The 19122-nt window shown below is 35.1% G+C and overlaps 2 protein-coding genes across 2 annotated transcripts; one reads left to right on the top strand and one right to left on the bottom strand.

Annotated features, from left to right (window-relative positions):
- The first annotated feature begins 637 nt into the window (after positions 1–637).
- Positions 638–9757, top strand: LOC144440898 (U4/U6 small nuclear ribonucleoprotein Prp4-like). Its single transcript, XM_078130345.1, has 15 exons — positions 638–782; positions 1658–1734; positions 2467–2539; positions 3041–3159; positions 3564–3646; positions 4027–4120; positions 4900–4994; positions 5698–5756; positions 6125–6248; positions 6682–6771; positions 7345–7467; positions 8052–8159; positions 8548–8666; positions 8825–8874; positions 9043–9757. Exons 1-15 carry the CDS (start codon positions 647–649, stop codon positions 9184–9186), a joined length of 1494 nt encoding a protein of 497 aa, XP_077986471.1. The 5' UTR covers positions 638–646; the 3' UTR covers positions 9187–9757.
- A 677-nt stretch (positions 9758–10434) lies between these two features.
- Positions 10435–16692, bottom strand: LOC144441067 (sperm acrosome-associated protein 9-like). The gene is made up of 5 exons (XM_078130588.1): positions 16572–16692; positions 14263–14433; positions 13542–13757; positions 12925–13120; positions 10435–12016 (listed from the first exon to the last, which is right to left on the bottom strand). Exons 2-5 carry the CDS (start codon positions 14410–14412, stop codon positions 11733–11735), a joined length of 846 nt encoding a protein of 281 aa, XP_077986714.1. The 5' UTR covers positions 14413–14433; positions 16572–16692; the 3' UTR covers positions 10435–11732.
- Positions 16693–19122: the final 2430 nt, after the last annotated feature.

Raw genomic sequence — 19122 nt, 5'->3', positions numbered from 1 at the left:
CGTATATAAAAACCAAAGTTCCCAGATAGAGGGACTGTAATAAAACATTTGACTAATATAAGCAATTCATTGAGTTATAAGTTTGATTTGTACACGTAACCTCAAGTCATGCAAGTGTTGTTTCCAATGGCTGAAAACGTGTAGCATACGTTTGCAGTGTGTGACGGTTTGTTGATATTCGTATGTATATAAATACAAGTAATCATCATGGATCTCAATCCACGATAATCATGGATCAATGTTGTATGAGGGGAGACTGCCTTCTGTTGTGAAACTGCGTCCAGTCTATGTGGATGAAACAAGGCTTTCACAATGAATCACACCATAGCTTAGTTATGAACATTATATATTATATAGTGGGATTTATTTAAAACTTTATTTGAAATGTAGAGAAAAACAGAAAATAATATCAGAAAGCTTGAAATACAGCTATTTGTCCCTCCTGGTCCCAGTGATAGGAGTAAATGTCAACAACAACAAAGTGCATTCAACCACAGTCAATCTATGATTATCTAGCATTCTCACTTTGATTTATTTTTCATTAAATTTATGATAATAAAACAAAATACTGTGTTTCGTGTTTTCTATGCATTTATTCAGCCAGAGTCATTTGCCTTGTGTTTTTCTTGTCAGGTCTCTTTTAACAATGTCAGATGATGAAGCACCATTCAGTGTCAAAAGACAGAAAGTCCATTATGGCAGTTTACAGGGTCAAATCAGAGACAACGTAGATGATTTTTTGAAAATTGGACTAGAAAGTGGAAATATCAATATCACAGAAGGTAAGTGCATTTTAATGTTACACATATAAGACATTACTGACCTTTAATACTACATTACTTAGTTCATCAAAAATTGACATATCATTCTGAAATTTAACATACTAATGCTCAGATAAATAAAGAGAAATTGTAATGTTTTAGATTTTGGTTTCAGATGTTAAGAATTATCAAATTTCCCTTGAACTGCCTCCATTTTACCTTTTCTTTTCTGATATCTCTCAGTCACAAATTACTGCAATTTGCTGTGAGGCTTGCAATAATTTATTTAACTTGGTATCTCAGAAAATAAATACAATCTAATTATGGTCTAAAAAAAATAATTGTTTGGTTCCGGTTACCCGATCCCCACCTAGATTTCACTGCCGACCCTAAACATTTTTTTATGTATTCAAGAAAAATTGCAAAAAATTGTGCAGTCTCATGAGAAATAGTGGATGCAGAAACTGTCATGAACTTAAAAAGACACTCTAAAACCGTTCTTCCAATCTGTAATGGCTGTACATGTACATCTGATAGGAAGAAATAAACAACAGAGACCATTTGGAAAACCTGAACTAGACACACAGAAAAAAATTAATAAAATAAAATAAAAACTCAACCTATCCCACCTATTCTAAAATTGAACATAGTCCTAAGCATATTTATAATCTAGTTTATAGCAATATTCTGAAATGTTTATTGTCAAAATATTGAAAATACACAAAGCTTTCAAACTACATGTAATTCTTGACCCTCAACACTGTTGTTCAGTGTCAATGTAAAAATGAAACATTTTTGGCAACGGTGGTGGAGGTCATTGAACATTTACAAGTGATACAATCAATATAATAGAAAGTATCTAAACCATTGAAATATCTTTTTCTTTATTTATGAAGGAGATCACTTTGATTTAGAGGAACACGTCAATGCCCAGCGAGAAGAAGTTCTAGCTGAATTTGAGAGAAGGAAAAGGGTGAGATGATTAATCCTATTTCCATGGTTACAGCATGACATAATAATGATGATGTGTACTTTGATGATCAAGTCAAGTCAGTTGATGTGGTCATGCAGTCCTGGTACTCTCTTGCACATGGACTGTATGATACATTTACATCATACCAGTGGATACTACACATGTAATATTCCCTGATATTTTTCTATGTCAGCAAAGGAAAATACAAGTAAGATATAAGAGACGTGTCACTACAAATTGAAGAGTACTAGTAGTGACAAACCCATATATCAAGAGTATTTTCTGGCTGAATTAAGATAAATAGCTGTATTGAAAAGAATATAATTATATCTGCACAAGCTTAAATTAAGAGAGAACAAATGATATGAGGAAAATAATGACTTAGTTCTTAATGCTTTGATTCCTATTTCAAACACTGCATAAACCAATGACATAGACATGTGTTGTCCTGACATAGAATAACCATGGCATAAATCACATATATTTTGCTTGAATATGTTCAACTTGTCTTACAGGTATATGTGGTATAAACATTGTTATTAGTATTAATTGCCTAAGAAAGTCTCAGTACCCATTGAGTGAATGTATATGTACCATGTACACATTTTGAAATTTCTATTTATTTATTTCATGTGTAACTAAAACTTCACCCCTAGATAGAGTAATTAAAATGAAACATTGTCATCAATTTTATGATGTCTCAATTTATTTATTTTGTGGCAAACTTTTCAGGCCAGGCAAATTCTTGTATCTACTGATGATGCTGAGGTGAAGATAAAACTGAGAGAACTAGGAGAACCCATATGTAAGTACTGGCGTAATTTCACATGAACATTCACAAATACAACTCAGTGTGATACTTGTATTAAGGTTACCAAGACAACGTATGTACTTAAATTGTGTATTTTCTGTTAAGGGTCATTGCTGTAGTTCCATTGACTGCTCTGTGAATGACTACTTTAGTATTTAATGTGAAGATACTGATTTTAGTCATGAATGGCCTGCATACAGGGTTCTGGGTAATTAAAAACTTATCCCAGAAACATGTACAGGTTTTCACTCTAATCACAAACTGTTATTGGTGAAGGACTGCAGATATCATTGAAGAAACTAATGTGTCAGAAACAAGACATAAATGTAGATTGTTTCTTGAATACAGTTTATTCAATGAGTGGCCTACAGACAAGGTATAAAGATTAAATTTCCAATGTAAAACAGGTTTACTTGTTGTTGAAGGGCCCACAGATAAAAGGCAATGTTTTAAGTCATGTATGTAACTATGAAAGTCCCCCTTTGGTATACACAGGTTTATTTGGTGAAGGACCTGCCGACAGACGAGAACGTCTCAGACAACTTCTTGCCAGTCTAGGAGAAGGACACACTCTCGTAGACAAGAAAGAACCAGCTAAAGTTGAAGAGAAACAGGTGAGTGCTTTGAAATCAAAATTTCCTATATACCCATCAACAATATTGTCACAAGGGCACTGTACATTGTAAATATTTAGTCAGATACTGAGATAAGAAAGAAATTTAGCAAACTACATGTAAGAGCTGAATTATTTTGTATGGACCAAGACACTGTGTGATCATAACATTAGGCTCTAGATTTTATCACATCAAAGTAAAAGTCCTTTATCCCAGCACAGATAATAATCTTTTGGTTTTCATTCTCTTATGAAGATGCTTCAGTCCCGCTGCATTCACAGAGTTTGGTCTACATTCATTTTATAGCAATTCATGGAATATTTTACTTTAGGTCATGGGCACTATTATGATGTACATAGACATAAACTGTTATAAACATGATGAATTATGATTTCACATTTCAGTATGAACAGAAGACATGGTACCATGAAGGGCCACCGGGATTGAAGAAAGCTAGATACTGGATAGCAGAGTACTCACTGCCTAGGTAAGGACAATTATATCTCCTGGGTTAGTAATATACTGACAATGAGATGAGGATATGTGTGTCTGTCTGTATGTATGTATGTATCATTATGTATGTATGTATGTATGTATGTATGTATGTATGTATGTATGTATGTATGTATGTATGTATGTATGTATGTATGTATGTGTGTGTGTGTTTGTGTGTGTCTGTGTGTGTCTGTGTGGCACTGTGTGTGTGTCTGTGATACCGTCTGTGTGTCTTTACCTTGTTAGTTTTTGCTTGTAAGTTCAAACATTACATCCATCTGTTTTCCTTTCAGGATATTTTTTTCCAAAGTGCCTCATGAAAGCTGTATGAAATAATACTGAATAATAATTGTGTTGATTACACTTTTACAGGGCTGAGGCAAGACTAGAAGAAGCTAGAAATTATAAACAGATACCAGATTCACAGAAAAATGCTAAAAGACAAGAACTACACAGATTTATTAGAGTAAGTCTTTGTATGGAGAATGGTTTATATATGGTTCCAAGAATCAATATTATAGTTTGTGAAACAGTAAATTGGAAATGAACATGATAGTTTGATCCATCTACAAGGGACCTAGATAACACAATGATTTAATTATGCATTGTTAATGTCTGTTGTTAGTGCACCCCAAGGAGAAAACACCGAAATAACAACTATGGCACAATTATACCACATTTCCCATTATCAAGACAGTAGCCACATACCAGTAAAGCCAAACACCCCTTCATTGTGTGATCAAGATCTGTAGTAGATGGATTGAATCATTGCATTCATTTCCAATTTACCATTGTGAAGTTGCTATATTTTACTCTCCCAAGTCTTTGTATGATGTGAACAACTGTATAAGATATTTGCAGAACAAATGTAGATCACTATCTGTAAACTAGCATAGAAGCCATGTCTCAGAGCATATCACAGCCCTCCATGATAGGTTACAGGGTATATTGTATATAATGTACTTACATTATCAAGTTCTTGGTCCACGTACAGATTGTTGATAGCTGTGGTAAAGTAGATTGTCTGAATTGTTGAAAAGAAAACAGAACAGCAATGATTTGATATGATATGTGTTGACAAACATACAACTATCCACACACCCTCACAGCATGGATTCAAGGCTACAATAGTTGCATGATATATGTTGACAAACATAGACCCATCCACATACCCTCATGCACACAATCACATAGCATAATGTAATGATATCACATTAGCTAATTAGATTCATCTATTTTCCTCAGTCACTTAGCAACCAGTGTAGTCAGATTGGAGATACAAGACCAATTAGCAGCTGTCAGTTTAGTCCCAATGGTAAACTTCTTGTGACAAGTTCATGGTAAGTACTGTATATGTTTAGATACCTTGCTCCTTTGCCAAAGTTCCTATACAATGGAACATTCTGTGTGAAAACTTGACACCCATAACACAGACCTATTATGGTACATTTGTTATACTTAGTTACTCAACTACAGACTATACTGTTGGCGCTTATGTTTCTTACATGTACAACTGTATGTACACTGTCTTGCCTAGCATTAAAAGATGAAATCATTGTGTAGACGATCTTATCATATATCCAGTATCACTTCCAATGCAATTCAATGGAGAGCACATGCATCGAACCCAGGCAACAATTTTCTGTATCACGTCCCAGCACACTTTGCTAAAATATGACAAGTGGCACACTCATTGATATCCATTCGCTTATTGATTTGGCTTTGTTAATTTTTCACTATATTAATTTTATGTTTTCATGAATGAAATATTATTTCAAAGACAATTTGTGTGTTTATATGATTCAAATGATGTTTCAGTGCCATGGCATATTGATAAAACCTTTACGGCCGGGAAATGGGTTTTGTGGACCTCAGTAGTATGGCTTCCGCTATACAACCTCTGTCCACAGAACCCATATCCAGGTCCATGCACAGGGTAATGATTTTAAAGTGCTTTGAGCACAGTGTGGTCAAGTGCCGTATTAAACTTACATTGATATTGTTACCATCATTAGTGATATCAGAATTATCATTGTGTTCTAGGAGTGGTCTATGTAAACTGTGGTCTATTCCTCAATGTGAGCTTGTGAGAACTCTCAATGGTAAGTAGCTATAACAGTGGAATTTGTAATGTGACTAAATATTTTTATATACATACTTTTGACATTTGGATAAAATGATTGTTATGAGGTAATATAGAAAATATGATATTTGAAAAAAAAAGTGAAATTCATTTCATTTACCACTGGGTTTGATTTTGCCAAGTAAAGGTTGCAGTGTAAGTATTGAAATAAAAAAATAATTATTGGGTATGTGTCACTAGCTCAATGAAATGTCAAAAATTAACATAATCATTGAATGCATGAAATTATATTCAAAATTGCAGTCTTGATTGCATGTCACAGTCACAATGAAATAGTAAAAACAGAAAGTCCACAATTAATATAGAAATATGATTGTGTAATTACAGGTCACAAACACAATGTTGGTAATATTGTTTTCCACCCACAAGCTACATTAAGTGTACAGAATTCTACATGTTGTATGGCATCGTGTTCTACTGATGGATCTGTCAAGTTATGGTCTCTAGACAGGTAATCATCATTTGATTTGTTTCACTTTATAAACAGACTGTTGATGGCTCTGTAAAATTGTGATCACTTTGAACGCTATTTTCAATCCCAATATAATATTTGCAATTATTACCATGGCAACTGTACATATCAACAAAAACAGTTTAACACTTTAAAGGAATACTTTGAAAAAGGATTAAAAATTAGGTGTGAAAAACAGTTGTCTGACAAAGCAACATGCATATAGAAAAGGTTGGCCAAGAACAAAAAAGTGATTCTATGTAATCCTCATGGTTCGACTGATAAGATAACACTAATGTGAGAACCTGGGATTGAAACCCTGGCCTTTAACTTGACAAAGTGGAACCCTTATATGAACTAATTCCACTACTGGTGTATCAAATTGTTTGATTTATTCACTGTTGTTTTATGTATTCATTTGAATTAATTTCAGTGATGAACCAATAGCAGACATCGAAGGACATGGCAACAGAGTTTCACAAATAGCTTATCATCCTTCAGGTAGATTTCTAGGAACAACATGGTAAGTTTACATATTTCTAGGAACATAGTTTAGATTTCTAGGAACAACAAACAGTAGCTTTCTAACACAGCATACCAAGTCTGGGTGTCCAGAAACAAAGTTAGCCTATGAATTCGAGAACACTATTTTATATCAATATCTATATGTAAATCTTGATATTTTCAGTTTTCTGTCAACAAAAAACATAGAATTAGTTTATTTTATTTTGTTTTGTGTAAGTGAAGATAGTAGATATTTGAAGTGTTGAAGATACCTCTATCACAGATGGTCTCTGATTAAATGTATGCAATTCTCTGTACCTGCAATAGCATTTTACCTCATGCTGGAGGGTCAAAATAGAACAAGAAGGTTGACTTATTCTCACATGCGCACCTATATTAATGTATGTGAAGCGCACATAATGGAAGTTACGGTGTCAACGAAGAAATCAAATGTTCGTTATTTCTATGATGTGCCTAGGCAGTAATATTCTATTTCAGGTACCAAGAATTGTTGTATCTTAACTCATGTGATTAACATAAATTAACATATCAACATACAAAACTTGAGATATACTTTCTGTTTTTTGACCAGTCATGATAGTTCATGGAGGTTGTGGGATCTAGAAGCTCAAGATGAGATTCTCCACCAGGAAGGACATAGTAAACCAGTCTATTGCATAGCATTTCAATCTGATGGTTCGCTTGTTACAACTGGGTAAATACTTTAATTAAAACTTTCTTATTTTCTTTGTCTTTTGAAGTGGCTCCTTCACAAATATCTTACCATGTCATGTACAAAGTTTGATACAGGCCCGTATTTTTAGCCGTCCAGAGGGGGCTATTACATTGAGTTCTGTCCATCCTTGCACATGTGTGTGTTCACTCTCATATTTCTGGCATGCACCAACTGATTTTAACTAAACCCGGCACAAAGGTAACATACTATACATGAGACATAAACGTCACTTTGCTTTGCTTTGTAACCAATTCAGTAACCAAATGGCAGCCATGTTTGTTGTCAAATGTCACAATGTGCATAATAACTTATATGTAGGAGATGTAATATATAGTGACACTATGCACCACGGTGTGAGAAAGAAGAGATGTCCTATGGATTTCAGTACCTAGTTTCAACCATTCATGACAACACAATGATCTCTTTAAGTAAACATTTCTTAACCTGTTGTCATCATGTAGTCTAGATGCCTCTGACCTGGTATGTATAAGATGTGAAAACTGGTCGGTGTGGTATGTTTCTGATTTCTGATTAGTTTTTCTCTTGTTGTTTTCATCATCAAGTGGTCTGGATGCCTTTGCTCGTGTATGGGACTTGAGAACTGGTCGATGTGTTATGTTTATGGAAGGACATCAGAAAGGAATTCTTGGTATTGATTTCTCACCAAATGGGTAAGATTGTCTGTATAGACTACAATACAAATATTATATATTTAGTAATTACAGGGAATGACACAACAGAACATTGCGACAAAATGACTAAACATGCAGCAGAAAGCATGGCAAGCATGAATAGGTGCATGAAAAAACACCAGGGATAGTTTTTAAAAAGTAGATATAGAAATGGGGTGATTTGGTTTGGCGAAACTGGCCTCAATAAAGAAATGAAGGACACTGACATTAGGGTTAGGGATTTTAGAATACAAGATCAAGATGATATGATTGTTGGACCCTTGGAGACTTTATCCAGAGCAAAATAACAGTGTCCTTCAGGTGTGCATTAGGATTTTGATGAAACACTTATCAGTTGTTTGATGTGAATATTTTTATCTTTATGTAGATACCACATAGCTACTGGAAGTGAAGACAACACTGCCAAAATCTGGGATGTACGACAACGAAAGTGTGTGTATACAATACCAGCACACAGTAATTTAGTTTCAAGAGTTCGCTTTCAAAGTAAGTCAAAATTCAAAACTCTTGTACCGTATAAAATACAACCCAGCAGATAGTGGTTTGAGTACAAAGTACATAAGGCTTGTTATAATCTTTATGAAAAATTATTTTTTTCAATGACAGAATTTGACTTGCCTTAATTTCTAACATTTTTTTTTCAGAACAAAATGGAGATTTTCTTATCACCAGTTCCTATGACAACACAGCAAAGGTAAGGTTACTTTATATGTTATATGAATTCCTCACTCTACCCTGACACTGAATGAGATCACCCACTCTACCCTGACACTGAATGAGATCACCTACTTTGCATTTACAATACCAACCAAACACTTGTATCTAACTCTGTAACTAATTTTAGTGTACTTTATCATTGTAGGTATGGGCCCACCCAGGCTGGTCACCCTTGATGACATTGGCTGGACATGAAGGCAAAGTAATGGGTGTAGATGTCTCACCTGATAATCAATATATAGTTACGTCATCATGGGATAGAACATTTAAACTTTGGCTTGTAGATTAACCACATTGAGTATACTGTGATTGGTCTTGTCAGTTAACTATATAGAGAAATAATCATGGCTCAGATCGAATACGTCAACATTGTATTGTCATAGTAAGAGTGTTAGTGAGTGAATGGATATGTCAACACTGTTGCCATAGTAACAGTGGTAGAGTGAATATCTCCACTCTATGTTGTCATAGTAACAATGTTATAGATAACTAGAAATGTCAACATTTGTGTTGTCATAGTGATACTGATAGACATGTAAGTGAGTATATCAAGAGCTGTTGCCGTGGTGACAATACATGTTGGTTTACCAGTATTCGTCAAATATGAATGCATCAATGCAACAATAAATGTTATATTTGAAAACACTCTTTCAAAAGTCAGTTTTTCTTTCTATTTTACAGTTAGTCACAATGCCAGTTTTATATGCTAACTTTTTATGTCAAGTTTATTGTGATATATCATTAACCCATGGAGGGTCTATGATGAAAGGTATCTTTGTTGATTGGTCATCTGTGAACAACAACAAACTCTCTTCCATTTTACCTTCTGTAAATATACAACCAGCTATACAATAAAGTAACCAGGAACATGTTTATTTTATGAAATAAACATAATGTTCAAATGAGAGAATTTTGCGTGATTAATGGTATGATCATAATGTGTCATAGTCCAGTATGCATAAAGACAAAAGATTGCGTAGTTTGGCCACTAGGAGTGCTGTTCAGAAACAGTGAGTGCCAAAATAATTGAGTGCTCTCAGAGTCATTCCAAATACCCTGGTAGTTGTTCTGATGCTAACCGATACAATTGCATGTAAGGCGTCATCACTAAATTGGGGGAGGGAAATATCTGTCAATTGCTATATGAGCAACTTGGGACAATACTGTCATCAAAACTCAAAGCAAATCTTCAGAGCTTGTCAATCATTTTAATAAATCAAAGAGTCCATAAATTTAATCCATACATCACTAACCAGTCATGTTACCAACCAATCAAAAGTCACTTTCACCGTTCATACTATGAACCAACCAATCAGCGATCATTTTCATAAATCATATCAACCAATCTGAGATCACTTTCACATTCATACCAACCAATCAGAGATCATGATTTTCACCAATATCATAATATCAACCAATCAGAGACCACTTTCACCAATCATGTTATCAACCAATTAGGGCATGTGGCATCACAAATCTTATATTTACCACTGAAAATAGCCAATCAGAGTAAATAATGTCTGTATGAGTCATTTTATTTCAGTCCTTAGTGACTTTATTTCTATAACACATGTGTATGTGACGTGACATCCGGCCTGCATATTATAGTATACTACATACCTAGTACATGATGTGACATTCGGCCTGCATGTTATCTACCCAGTAACTGTACATTGCTTTATTCACTGTGATAGTAAACATAAAAGCTAACATGAGGCACTTTAAATGTAAATACATTGGCTAGTTTTCATATTGGATTATTGCATGACATATAATGTACATGTATATCAATTCCTGTACAGGTGCATACACACATACAGTACTTAACTTAAAACCAAAGACGCTGGAGAGATGTCTTTGGTAAAACTGACAACAGACTTTTACAGTAAAGAAAGCAAAGTTTGAGTGAGTGAACGTACGTGCTTATCTATCTAATATATATGTACATCAACAGTTGAACTACACTCGGTGAAATATCAATAAAAAATTAAAACTTCTATTTATGTACCTTTAATGTACCAGAATGCTCAGTGTTTATTTTTTATGTGTTGTATATATATAACATCAAGTTGAGTAAACAAATCTAAAACTGACAAACAGCTGTTTACTTAGTACTGGTACTTTTCTTTTCTTTTTCTGATTGGTTGATTCTCTTCTCTATTCTGATTGGTTGATTGTGGTTGCTATAACAATGAAAGGTACATCTACTGAAAATGTCAACATTTTGATTCACGATATTCTTATATATGGCATATAAACTTCTACTATTTATGAGAAAAAATAAAGAGATTAAAATTTGGATAGTTTCATGATAAATTTAAATACTACTGTACAATAAGTTGTTTTTTTAAAGTTCTATTTACAATGTATTAATTTGACAAGTGCAGACTATTCATTCTCATTTTTATAACTGATCAATCATGTCTTGGCTATTTTTCCTAAAGTCCTTATTGTTCATCTTTATATACAGTTACAGGGCCAACGGGGTTACCTTGGCATTTCACTCACGAGGTACCGTGCACAGTTGGGGTGTAGACAGCTGACAAGTAATCATCTTGCTTATCAGTAAGAAAGTAAACAATTAAGCCATTGAAATGATGAAGTCCATACTTGTTTCGATATACACCTGTTTGTACTGCACTGTAAAAGAATAGCAGCTGTACTTATCATTCGTCAATGTGACTGAGTATAAGGTGCTGCTTGTGTGGTGTCTCTGTTATTATTCACTTGGAGTTGAAATGGAAACGTCTTTATCTGTATATAAAAAATCACAATGTCCCATGAGTGTAATGCCAAGGTAACCTAGTTTGCCCTGTAAGACCAAGTCAACATTATTTACATGTAAGAACCAGACAAATCTACAAAACGTCTATGGTCGGCGTGATTGATTTTATCGTAGGAGGCACCACGCCAGACACCCTTCTTGCCTTGTCCTCGGACCTGTACCTGATCAGCTCTACCATTCAGAGTTCTCCTGTAGTAGCCTACACCACCTCCACTAAACTTTCTCGGCTGCTTAGTTGTTGTTGTTGTTTTTGTTGTTGTTGTTGTTGTTTTCTTACTTAAATCTTTTGTGTCCACTGCTTTGTCCATTGCTGACTGGGAGCGACTCAAGTCACCTAATGAAAATAGAACCATTGTTTATTTTTTGTATAATTATATTAATCAATTAATTGATTTATAATTACTTATTTTCTGTAGACATTTTCATTGGTGTGAGCTGTGTTAGAATTCTCTTTCATATTCACTAAATGGTGTAAGATAAAATGGCACAGATGGGAATAATGTTCAGGGGAATAACCTTATAGTGACATGGGAAGGGCTGCTAGCAATGACATGGAAGAGTGTGACATGGATGGCAATACTGTAAGAAAGGAAAATTGGAGTGTGATATGGAAGGAAATGAAATTGATGAGAATTATAAAATGGGAGTGACAGAGCTGAGAATGGAAGGGGATAACGTGGAATGTGACATGGAAGGGACTAGAGTTTATGGGAATGACATGGGAGAAATACTAAGGGTATATAAATATGTTATTAACTGATGAGTTAGAAAACATCAAGGAAACATGAAGTTAATCATAAAACTTAGTTCATTCATATCAAAGATTCACTCAGCAATTTGCCTTTAATACATAACTGTACCTAGACAGAAAAGTTTCCAATGTGTTCTCTCCATAGTCATCACAGTGAGTATATGATTCACTACATTCATTTGTAGGTATATCTACATGTATACCAGTGACATTCTTTATAGCTTAGTTAATTGTAAGGAGATTTTCTTGCTAAACCCAAGTAACAGAAAGGGAGACTGAGGTAAAAATGTCAGTGTTTCCCCCATACAGTATTTTTGTTTGGGAACCCAGGTAAAATGACATGGGAACCCAGGTAGATTTTACCTATACTTACCACCCTTAGCAATAACACTGGTTATAGGCACAAATAATGTAATTTTGTCTTCATTAAAAATGTAATGTTCACTATCCATAATTTTAAAATAAAAGAGTATTGTAGTACATGTATATACCTTCAGTACGTGAACGTCGGTGTTGTGCACTGCTAGATAGACATCTGTCTTCTTTAGGTGCTGGTGGCCAGGTACCTAATGCAGCCTGGGCAGCTATCTGTCCTTGTACAACATCTATACAATCCAGAATTGTTGGAATAAGACTCACAGCTCCTCCATAATAGTTACGAGCGTCATCACAACTTAGGTGATTTACCTACAAGAGATATGTAACTACACTAAGTACATGGTCATCATTAAAAGATGGAACAAATCTAGATTGTGTTCATATGTGAGGCCAATTTGACTTATATACGGTAAACACAAAGGGAGTAACTCACACTTGCACACACACACACACACACACACACTCTCTCTCTCTCTCTCTCTCTCTCTCTCTCTCTCTCTCTTTCTCTGAGAGAGAGTAGGTCTGTGTGTCTGTGTCTGTGTGTGTAACATTAAGGAGATAATTTTCAGCGGGTCATATGGCAACACAAGAGGGGATAATTTTGGGTAATATGATAATCTAAGATAGTCCATTTTGGAATAAATGACAGTGTCTGTGTGGATCTCTTACTCAGAGTGAGGGGGGGGGGGGAGATCAATTCCAGTTCAAAAAAAGAATGCCATATACATACCTCTTGGTGTGGGTATCTGGCTCTGAGGGAAGAGAAATCATTATTAGGATTCAACAACACTTTCCATTTATCCATAGCTCTTTCCATGGGGCCATTCACTTTTCCCGCTTCATCAATTCCCCTACGGAAATCATCCAACTCCCTAAGCAGGTCTAACCATTGTCTCAGTGCTCGTTTTTCAGTTGCATTATGGCAGCACTGCATGTACTCTCTCACCTGGTAAAAGTAAATCATAATTATAATACATAAGACTCCAGGAAATGAAGTCATTTTCATAAACTATGGGTTCTGGAGAGTCATTTCATGATTATTTTTTTTTTACATCACCTATTACTTACAATTTCAGAAGAACACCAAGTTATTCTTGTGCCTATATAGGGTGGGGCATTGCATCATGGGAGTCACCAGAAATAATATATTCAAATTACACAATAAATATTCATGAGATGTTATACACTGAAGGGTATATGCACTCAGGACTAAGCAGCATGGTACTGTGAGTTAATGTAAAGTTAAGCTAGTAGTACTCTACCAGATTCAATCCTCAATCCACGCAATTTTACCCACAAAGTGATGTAACAGTTTTTAAAGTTCCGCAATGCATGCAATATTATCAGAGCTAAATGAGAACACAATGAACACAATCAAGCCAATCTTAGCTGCGAAGAATTTACATGTAATTGGCATTACATTATGTGCATCTTTTCAGCACACTTCTTACCATTGTAATGTTGCGTACAGGTTTTGTTCTCTCATATGAATCTGTTCTGTTATTGTCCATGGCATTAACAAAGGTGAACTGTTGCTGTTCTAGAACCTTGTATCTTGCATGAAGCCTGGCAATGTCTCTTCTGAGTCCACTGACAGACATCTTTCAAACTCTTGTGTTATCCTATAATGAAAAAGAAAATCAGAATTTTTAGGTCAATCAACATTTCCTTATACAATTGAATGTAAAGAAAGTGAATGTAGATTTGGCAGATGATTACAGTTGATATTTCGTGATCATACAGACTGTATTAAAAAGTCATTTCTGGTACATAGATTCAATTCAATTCATAAACTAAATAAAGATTATTATTATTATTAACTTTATTGTCTGCATATAAAACCACATAAAATTGTCTTCAGACTGGTCAAGGAAAAAGATGAAAATACAATCCAAATACAAAGACAGCATAACGATAGGATGATGACACCAATTATTACATAGCTGAATTCACAATAGCTACTGCTGATGACAGGAATGCTTTTTAAACACATTCTGCTTTGCAAGTGGAATTCTATAACGATGTCCAGAGGGAAGCTGATGTGGAAGTGAGTGTGTGATGCATGTGTTTGGTAGTTTACTATGTTTAAAGTGTCTTTCTTTTTAACGTCAACAGATATGTGACAAAGAGAAGATAGCTTGCTACAGATAACTTTCTTGGTAGTGTGGATGATGCAAGAAATCTTATACTTCTTGTCAAATTTGCTCAATAGATAATCTAATCTTTTAGATAATCTTCACTATATATAACAATTCGATCTATACCTTTTTTTTCAAAACACTGATAAGCAACTATTTTATTTTTTAGCTTTTTGCAATTTATTAAGTTACAAACACAGACTTGGCATATGTGTTGTTTCACATTGATTTTTCAAGTAGGAAGCCATGATAAAATGGTTTTATAAATTAAAAATCCAAACTAAATACCCAATCCTCATCCATATGACCACTTTAAGTACTTAGAAAACTAGCAAAACCCTTTCCATGGAATTAGAACAACAATTGTAATGGTTAGTAGTTTGGAGGGGAAAAAACTTTGGTTCTCTGGTAATACAATGTAGTATTCCAAAATCAAAAGAACACTATTAAAACTTAATTCTTTTCAAGAGAAAATTTGACCTGCTCATCATTCTAGCTGTTATGCAGACAACAGAAACATTGGCGTATAAAGATACTGATGGCTAGTCAAAGAGTTGTGCTCCACTACAAAATAAATATACTTGTGACTTGAAGAATGTATGACAATAGATATATAACATGGACACTGACATTCACAACATTTCTATACAAGTGTATGCATGTTAGATTACAAATACCAACACTACTACAGAACGGATTAAGTCTTGATGGACAAATTCCAATACTGCTACAGAAGGGAATTATGTTGTTAATGTGTTGATTTAAGACACAGAATGGGTTGATTATTGATGGCATGTACGTGTTAAGTACATCCATTGACTTGTATTGTTCCACTAGCTTTTTTAATACATGCAGTATAGGGCTTCTTTCAATTCACGACATCCATTAGAAGATGGGTATATATTAATTAAATGCCAGTGACAATGAAAAAAAACGTCTACATGACAACATGGGCTGGTACATGGACATCACAATTTGACAATCACAAGGAATTTTAGATAGTTGATAGGTAATATTCAAGAATAATTATAACTATTACCCTAGAATTAGGGTGTCAATAACGACCAATGGCAATAGATTTAAATCCTCATACATTGACACATTTAGGCCAACGTTTTAATATACATTGCCTCTTTGTGTCCTTACTTGGCAAATGGTTGACTGCGTTTGCTATTCTTTGACACAATACAAGAGTTTGAAGGGTCGGCTTAAAGCTTGAGAACTATAGCAGAACTGAGGTTCATAAGGTCATGATCGCATTCCCCTAGGACACCGTAAACAAATGGTTGCTAGCGACCTGAAGCCATACACTTTTTTCTGAAACTGTTAAATTGAGTAGTTATTTCTGTACTGAATTGCAATTACTTATATACGTATAGCTGTATACACCAAGCGTTACATTTGTGTAAAAGTGGCGTTGTTCACGTGGAAACTGAGTACGATATGGCTGATGATAAACAATGACCTGACGACAGCCATAGTTACTCGATATTGATTAAACCACCAGTCATGCACAACCCAGCCAACCCTTCACTTCGGGCAACCTGGACGTGGCCGATGAGTAAAATACACTCTAGCACACAAAATATACACTCATGACGACATGAACGTGGTCATCTTACCTGTAATAAAGCTGTTGTCAAGCGCCTAATTGAATAGCCACGTAAGTGTGCAATCTATAGATTGGCGTTGTGAGGTGTTCACTGCTATGGATATTTAACTGATTACGTATGCACGCTTGCGTCCTTAACCGTTCACGTGAAGGCCGCCCGCCTCGCTGTACTTTCTGGTAAAAGACCATGCTACTTTGATAGATTTGTATATATTTTATATGTTTCAGTGTGAAGGATAGAAACAAAACGTATCATCCAAAACGATCGAGCAGTGGTAATATTTTAATTGGCCACAGAAGACGCATGCATATTCGAGATAAAATTTAAGCATGAGCTTAATAGGACTTAATTTTTTAAACTTTTGTTGTAATTTGCTGCGATTGATATTTCAAAATATTTGTTTTGTTAGTATGGATTTCACGCAATGCTATTTTACATGTATCCCCACAAACGTCGATAAAAAACTTGTAATTATAATGTATGTTTTTGGGGGAGTTCCAAACGATGTTGCTATCTTTACAATGTAACCTCATTGTCATGCAGAGATTCTATTGAATGGAGAACAGATAAATCAAGTTAAAGTTTAAAAGGAACTTGGAACATAAAATAGTCAATGTCTGACCGGCCTATCATCGGCATATCTTCGTTTCTCTGTGCTACAGACGTTTCTCTGTTTCTCTTTCTGTTTTTTTTTGTAGTGATGGTATAGGAAAAAACCATATCTAGTATACCTCCATGAGTATCTGTTTATTTGCTGGTTTATTTAAATATTTTATTTGTTCCTATACTTGTTCATTCATTCATTCATTCATTCATTCATTCATTCATTCATTCATTCATTCATTCATTCATTCATTCATTCATTCATTCATTCATTCATTCATTCATTCATTCATTTATATATTTGTTTGTTTGTTTGTTTGTTTGTTTGTTTGTTTGTTTGTTTCGGTTCCTGGGTTCCCTGTGGCCCTATGAGAAAACAGGGAATTTCCATCATCCAGTCGACTTTCTTTATTCTGATGCGGCATGAACTTTCAGATGAAAACTTGACCCATGTTTAAGGATTTTTTCGTGAAAATTAAAAGTGATCCATTGAGGTGGTGGTGATAACTTTCTACCCAGGTAAATGAAGAAAATTTGAATAGACAACAAACACCGCAAGCTGAACGAATAGTTAGGCAAGGGTCGGAACGACTAGAAATTTGCTGAATGGTGGCGTTGAATGTCTTTTTGTATATGCCATTTTATTAATGATACGTGTGGGCCTATTTCACTTTTCACCCTTCGATCAATGATACCGGTATTGGTGTGCAAAAAAAGACGTACTGGTATTTACAGCAGTATTCAATAACTTACACATGTAACAAACTAATTCAGAATGGCGATAGAGTATGTGGGTGTGGTAGACAACACAGCTAAGAAATCACAAAACGAACAAAGTATGACGTGGACTACAAAACGAAGTCAATGACATTCTAAATAGAGAAAGCAATTTAAAGGCAAAGGTGAAATTATTGGTAGTGTGTACGGTGTCACTATGGCAAGCCGAACAGAACAAAAATTTCATCAGTATGAAAGCATTACATGTAATACACTTTCTATTTCGAACACTACGTGTTATCGACACTACAAACAAATCACCACACATCAGATTCCAGTATATTTTACACAGTAGGTATGGCAATCTAAAGTTCTTTACATGTAACATACTAGTGACTTTACTATATTATATATGTATCTGCAATAGTTTATGCCACTATACCAATGTTACTTGTCCATTTTCATTTGCCGTGGAAAATCACTTTAGCTTTTCGAAGCTGTGAAATATTTACCTCAAACAAAGGCTATGAATAACCAATCAAAAATTGCCTTCATAGACTGAGCCCAAAAAAACCTCCAGATCTGCTGGGAGGTTATGATAACCCCCTAGGACTCAGCCTTCACCCCAAGAGGTCACTCATGCATTCAACCAACAATCAGGTAAACAAGCACCAACCTTTTTACTGTCCAAATGTCTGTCTTGTCTCGCCATCTCTCTCCATCCTCTGCCTGTCACACTGTCTGGATCTATAGATGAGTCCCCTATCACCTCGATGTCTAATTTCAACATGTCGGTCTTACATTATCGCATCATCCTCTCACCTCTCTCTCTCTCTTTCTCTCATTTTATATCTTTCTCCGTCCGTCCGTCCGCCCACTCGTCGCCCCCCCTCTCTCTCTCTCTCTCTCTCTCTCTCTCTCTCTCTCTCTCTCTCTCTCTCTCTCTCTCTCTCTCTCTCTCTCTCTCTCTCTCTCTCCTCTCTCTCTCTCTCTCTCTCTCTCTCACACACACACACACACACACACACACATACACATACATACATACACACACACACAGTCCCTAGTCCATTGGGATATTTCTTGTTTACTCTCAAAATCTTCAAAATGCTTTTAATTTTAGTTCTGTAGAGAAAAAATGTCATCGATTTTCATTTTCTATTTTTCACTTAATACTAATACGCTCCCGAGGGCAATAAGCCGGTTCAAGCAACTGCTTCACAATCACTCAGTCCGGTTT

The sequence above is a fragment of the Glandiceps talaboti genome, chromosome 10 (genome assembly GCF_964340395.1).
Source record: "Glandiceps talaboti chromosome 10, keGlaTala1.1, whole genome shotgun sequence".
Lineage (NCBI taxonomy): Eukaryota > Metazoa > Hemichordata > Enteropneusta > Spengelidae > Glandiceps > Glandiceps talaboti.
The sequence above is the reverse complement of the archived record's forward strand: the minus strand, read 5'-3'. Positions and strand labels throughout refer to the sequence as shown.